Source organism: Colletotrichum costaricense, assembly GCF_030867565.1.
Source record: "Colletotrichum costaricense strain IMI 309622 chromosome Unknown Scaffold_19.1, whole genome shotgun sequence".
Lineage (NCBI taxonomy): Eukaryota > Fungi > Ascomycota > Sordariomycetes > Glomerellales > Glomerellaceae > Colletotrichum > Colletotrichum costaricense.
Window position 1 is genome coordinate 402909 of NW_026848248.1, and position 6510 is coordinate 409418.

General features: G+C 52.5%; 1 protein-coding gene across 1 annotated transcript; it reads left to right on the forward strand.

Annotated features, from left to right (window-relative positions):
- Nucleotides 1-2577: 2577 nt before the first annotated feature.
- Nucleotides 2578-2940, forward strand: CCOS01_13983 (uncharacterized protein; the record flags this gene model as incomplete). The annotated part of the gene is made up of 1 exon (XM_060462127.1): nucleotides 2578-2940. A coding segment is annotated over one exon (363 nt), but the record flags the coding sequence as incomplete, so codon positions are not given.
- Nucleotides 2941-6510: the final 3570 nt, after the last annotated feature.

Below are 6510 nucleotides of genomic sequence, written 5' to 3' on the forward strand. Positions count from 1 at the left end.
GCAGACTCATTCTTGGGTCAACTGAGACCACTATGGTTTGAGCCTGGCTGATAGTGATTCTATTCAAATGGACTGTACAAAACTTGGATGTTTGAGGAGATGAGAGACGGCATAGCATACGGCATGTTGGGAGTTCCCGGGGGTGCGTAGTTGTTGCGTAGGAAGGATAGGAAATGCATAATAGCTTAGCTTAGTTACATCGATTGAATCGAAATTTCAGTCTAGGCATTGCTGAAGGAGTTTGAAGCGGTCCTATGGAAATCTTCGTCTTCAGCTAGACAGCGTCGCCTCACTTTCCTTGACATCAAGGCTGAAAGTAAACCTCTGGATTTTGTTTTCTAAAGTTATGCTGTCTAGAGCTCTTCTTATTCACCCAGAGCTATGACAGCGTCCATCGCCACGACTTCGAGATTTGCTGATGCTCCAAGAAGTGGCACTGTCACTGGCACATTCCCCTTGACAATATCAGGCAGCACAAGATCGGTTGATCATGTATAGTGGGATGATTAGCATCATTGATTCAATATACTGCAAGCCGTGATAGCTAAGCTCCGTGCCCATGGCTTTCATCCATGGCCTTTGTCTTTCCGGTGGCTACCTTGCCCGGTTTGATTGTGTACGCATCCCCGTCGCACATTTCGAAGTTGCTTTGTAAGACCTGGTGCAATCATTGACGCAGGTCATCCCATCTCTGGATAATACGCGGCGATGGGACTTCCTGGCATTTTCACAGAAAAAGCCTCCCAAAATTGAAATTGCGATAGGCTTCTGTACAGTTTTGGAACAACATCACGGCGTTCTGCTTGAATTTGGCCAGCGATGAGGGGATTCGGGCTTCAACAGATTCACATATGTACTGCCATGAGCACACTGATGCCTCTGCCCCCTTAAACACCCTTCGACTTCGTGGCGATTATGGCTAAACCTCCTCAGTATACTGGCGTGATAGCATTTCTTGCCGCTGTAAAACACTTGAGTTTCAAAATCCCCGTGGATCCAGTTGCGACATCGATATCGAGAAACATGACCAGGACTGAAGTTTGAATGCCTAGTCACGCAGTCAGAAGTCTACAAGCTCTCTGGGTCCTGTGTAACTTTGACCATGCACTATGGCGTTGAAGAAACCAAGTACTTAAGAAACGTGATCTTACCTTGAAGCATTGTCTATGATGCATCCGAACGAGACCTTTTGATTCTGTGGCAACCGCGGCAGTAGGAGGGCCGAGGAGGGAGCGATAGTAGCGAGTAGCCACAGAAGCAGAGGCCGAGGCACGGGGGACTATATAAGCGTAAGACCCCATCATTCTCCCGTAGGGCCGAGTTTTGATTATCCTAGGGGAGAAGCTATTCGACCTTCGCCGCAATAAGCCCCTTGGTGGTCCCCCACTCTTGGAAGGCCTAGAGAGGTGTCCATATGTTCGCTGATTGAACCGAAGTAGGACACGAGTAGATACCAGAAGGCTGGGAAACTTCGGCTCAAAATATACAAAAGAAGCTTCTAGCGCATCGAAATGGCTTAAGATGCACCAAGCTGAGAAGAAGTTGGGTGAGAATGCGCTTGGGGGCTGATTGAGAGACGCCGAGGTCTGCAGTCGAAAGAAAAGAGCAACATTGTTGTTGTTCGAGACAGTCCAGTGGCTGGCTGTCTTTGGAGCTTTCTAAAGGGAAACTCAGATGCCAGAGAGTCGCGCTTAATTTGTGACGTGACTGGCACGGAGATTGACGGTGAAGCATGGCAGAGAGCAAAAGGGAATGGCCATCGTTTTCCTCACAGCGATGAAGTACCTACCGCCTGTCAGATGCCCTGCCTTGAGATGGTATGCTTTACAACGTGACCCTTGGGAGCTTCGTAGATGCTGAAGGTATTTGGTACAAAGAAGGAAGTAATGATCTAGATGTCTTCCGTTCGGCGACGTGAGAGCTTGGCTGAGACTGAACAATCCAGGCCTGTAAAGCCAACAGACAACCTGCGGCAGCTGAAGTCTATTACCTGAGCGTGTGTGATACCGTAGAACGTGGTGGGGCTCTAAAGGGGCAGGAAGCTGCTCATGATGTTGCTGAGGGTAACTTAATTCACGTCTTTGTCTGAAAGGTATACTGAACCACAACTACACTCTAGCCCGCAGTTCATATCCTCCTAGTTACTTGGAAAGCCCCTCCAAGCCCATACCTACAAGCACGGTAAGGAAGTCGAGGCGATGACTGATTTGTCATAATACAGCGCCTGAGTAGAGGCCGTGATCTGCTGGAAAGTCTAGTTCAACTTCGTTCTAATCATACAACCGGCCCCCGAGCAACCTATCACCTGATACATGTCACTGCCGCATGCAGCTCCCAGGATGCATCAAATCTGACTACTTACGAAAGATAACACGGTGCTCACAAAAGCTCGACCCAAAGTAATAAGATGTCGACAGTATCTTGCAGCCAGACGTAAATCGACTATCCAGGACAGAAGCCTACAGTTTGACGTCAACGTAAGGTCATCATCAAAGCCTCGAGAGCACCGCATGCCCTTGTTTCACTGACCACGGGCCCGGACAAGCACACCAAGACCCGGCAATCGGTCTGGTCATTCTCGGCCGGCCGCAAGCCTTCCGCAGCCCTCACCCGTCCGAGTGCCGCCGATCGGATAACCTCTCGTCTCTGGCTCTTACAATCCAACAAAGTGTAGGGCACCATCGGATGCATCGTATTCGCTTGCCACAGACTCTTCCGTACCTCGCATCCTTCTCGGCTTCGCACCGCTCGGCCCCGATCCGCCAACACATAACTTTACGAGGCCCCGCCAGCACACCCGCAGCTCCCGAAACAGCGCCGGCCGGGAGCACCGTGCCCCTCCTCCATAGAGACAGAGTGGAACCCTCCAGTGCGGTGCTCCCCCGAACCTTCCGGCCAACAAGCTCCGTTGCGAAGGACAACGGACAACGGAGTACGTAGTCCGTTAGTCAGGGCGGTCAAGCTTCAGCTGTGCTTCTGAAACGAGCCATATGCTCGTAAGAGGGCAGAGAAAAGTCTAGACGGAGAGGAGATGCGATGACTAAAGTTTCTCGAAACCTCGTTTAGCTACTCGCGGACTCGTGTTAAGCACGCATGTCCGAGAGAAACAACGGACTGTTGAAACCTTTTTATCTTCACTCTTCCCGAGAGTCTAACCTTGCATGCTATGATTTTTTACCTAACAGCTTCATCACACTAGGCTTTTGCTATTGAGAGAAAAAGCTTGTACTGAAAATAGCTCTGTCGTGCAAGCATCGTCAAACCAGACCATGAACGCAACACCCCCATCGAGACAGAGTTTTGACCCCTTTCGATGAGCTTCTAAACAGTGGTGGCTCTGGACAAAAAGCCAGGGAGTGAGTGGTTGAGAGCGGAAATGCCGACTACATTCGGCTACCCTCCCCTTACAAAGCAAAAGTATCACAATGCCAGAATCCCATCGCCACTTACCACCGCATCGCGATTATAGGGTATTGGGGAGAAAAACCTTGAACGTTCCATCCTCGTCCAAATCCAAGGGTCCATGCCGCGCCGCGGGCATCGAAACCGATGGCGTTGCTTTCGCGAGCACGACACGATAAACTTTCACGGCCCTGCCCGCACCGCAACACCCCTCCCCCCTGGCCACAGACCGGACACAAGCTCCTCCTTTGGGTTGAAGCAGCCGAAATCTTCTGCTCAATGCTATGAAGCTGCGGTAGGTAGCATTGGGGGCCGTTGAAGAAAAAAGAGCGCGAAGAATCCAACAAATAACACTTTGCAATTAATATGTCGATAGTAGATAGGAATTGCCGTGGTGTTGCATTGCAGATGTCTTCCCACCCCTCCGTCCCACAGTCCCATCCCGCGCCGCTCATATCCGGTTTTGGTCACCCACATCACGACGCAGGAAAAAAAAAAAAACCTGTTCGGTGGTGACATTTCTCGGCCTCGGTGATCTGCAACCTACGTTTTGGCAGCAGTTTGGGATTCCCACTGTTTTCCCCGCCCGCCGTCCCCTTCTCTCCTCCCCCAGACGGACAGCGCCGCAAGGCGGTTACGGCTACGGAGTTTACAGGCTAAGAGGGCGAGAGATGCCCGGCCGGTCCGCCGATCATCGCCAACAGAGCTGGATGTATCCGTAAAGCCCAAGAAAATTTGCACACCCCCGGGAGCTCCGCAAAACAGACTTCCAGCTTGTCCCGCTGGCGCTCTGCGCTGGCCCGGCGCCGTTCGCCGAGGACGGAAACGATGCGCGGGCGATTCTTCAATCTCCAAGCCAATGCCGCGGGGTGCGCCGGATCGTCTCCCAAGCTCCCTAACACAACAGAGACAAAGAAGTCAACGGCCGCTGAAGGATTTCTTGGGGTATTTGAAAGGACCGCATAGATGCTAGCTCTCCTTTTTCGAGATAAGGTTGATAGAGTAGCTGAATTCGCCATCTACCATCCCGTAATAGTCTTGGGCCCGTCCTACACTAATTGAATTCGGATCAGACGGTCCAGAAATCCTTTCTTCAGCCTTTCAAGCAAAGGGTATGATAGAGAGACATTCTGTGGAGGCAATATACAGACGGGCCTGGACATTTCGCAATGCGGCGCCTGTCTTGCGCGCGCTTGCGTGCTGGGTGCCCCCCCATGATCCATCCCCATCGATCGAGGCCGACCTTTCCATATTGCTTAATTGCGGCCCTCGAGTCATTTTGACGACAACGAGGAGGGGTGGGTTGCTGAACGAGGCCCGAATAAGGCCCTGCCAACCCCTTGATAGTGTAGTTGTAGATCGTCGGACTGCGCCTTGCTAGATCGAAAGGGATGGACCCCCTCGGATCGCGGAATCGAAAGAATCGACGATGTCGAAAAGAAAATCTCGAAGAAAAAAAAAACACGAAAAAAAATCCAGGGCTGGCTGGCTGTCAAGGGTCTCAGGTTTTTTCCTGCCTTTGCATGTGGCCTGGCACGCCTGGCGTGACGATCCCATCAAGTTTTCCAACCAACGCTACCAAAGGCTTGGGCAGCAGCGCCGCCGCTGACGGGGAGCTAAGGTATCTTCATTCTTTGACGTGTCTGAAAAAACCACAAGACCGGGTTTTCGAGTCCAGGGATGCGGGACAAGCAAATGGACGACGCCCGATCTAACTTCTCAGCCATCAGTCATAGCTTGCCCATGGTCTCCATCCATCCCTCTGAAGAAACAGAACCCGTCGTCCAACCGTCGGCGCCGGCTTCCCGTGGTGCCGTGCTAAGGTGAAAATCTGCACCGGTCATTCGGGCAGCATGGCCTTGTTTTCCTTCAACACTAGAAGACTCCATCGTGTGTTAAAACCGGGTTTCTTTTTGAGGCCTGGCTGAGCTGAGAGGGACCCCCTCCCCCCGAAAATCCTGGGGAGAGCTAGACTCGGCTAAGCTTGAGCTACTGCGTTTGGTAGTGATGGCTTCAGTATGCGTACGTAAAAAGATGGTGAGTGTGCAATCCATGTGGACTTGCCAGAGAGCAAGTGCAAGAAAGGCCATTGACGAACAAGTTTCTTGTTTAGTGGATGGCCCCAGGATGAATCCTCCATGACGGGAGCACTAAAGAAGCTGTGAATCTCTGACCCATAAGGTACGTATGTGGATTCGTGCACAACTTGCACAAAAGGGCGTCTTTATATCAAAGCCACGTGAGCTGGGGTTGTCCTTGCTCAATTTTGTGCAAGAAGATGGGGCCTTGACGCCTTGGGGCTGTGGCCTCACACCCCATGCCCTACGTTCACTCCACGGAGTCCGGAGCGGGCTGGCGGCGTCCGGGAAGGAAAAGAGAGAGAGAGGTTGGGGGCTTCCTCTGGCATTGTGGAGCCCGGTGCTGGCCGGCTCTCCCCGGCCTGTGACGGCGATCCAAGCAGAACCTCAAGACAACGCATCGTCCAGGTCTCCACTCGAGGTGCGGAGTTACCTTGTGGATAGGCTTTGGCTTCTCGCAGCTCTCTCGCTCGGCAGCGAGGCCGTGAGGTCCGTCTGGTCCGGTTCAGGTCCCCGTCCAGTCAGGCAAGAAGAGTGGAATTATGGAGAACCCGGAAGATTCACGGGTTTCCTAAAGTTCCTGAGGGAGATTGTTTGGGGAGAAAGGGCCGTCCGCTGGGCGTCACGACTCACAGAGCAAACAACTCCACAAGCATGAGCATATCCGCAATGCCAAGCTTGTTTCTGGCGTATGTACTCACTGCGTATGCTTGCCAATGGCCTTGGAAACCTGAGGCCACTACCTCTCCCCAGTTTGTGCTCCAGCTCAGTGAAGGCTGAAGCATCCAGACTCTTCATCGACCGCCGGGTCTGGCTTAGGTAAGTCTGCCTCCGTCGTTTCAAGGCGTCCCGGTGGGGATGTTCGATGCTACCGTGGCACGCGTTGGTTGTCCTCGTCGCTGCGATAGTGCGTCCTTTTTTTCACGGGAAAGGTCTGGACTCTCGAGTTTCCACAGAAGAAGGTATTCTCCTCAGATCCTGTGACGGGGGATCCGCAGAGCGAATCCAGGAACCGGTGACGCAGCACGAG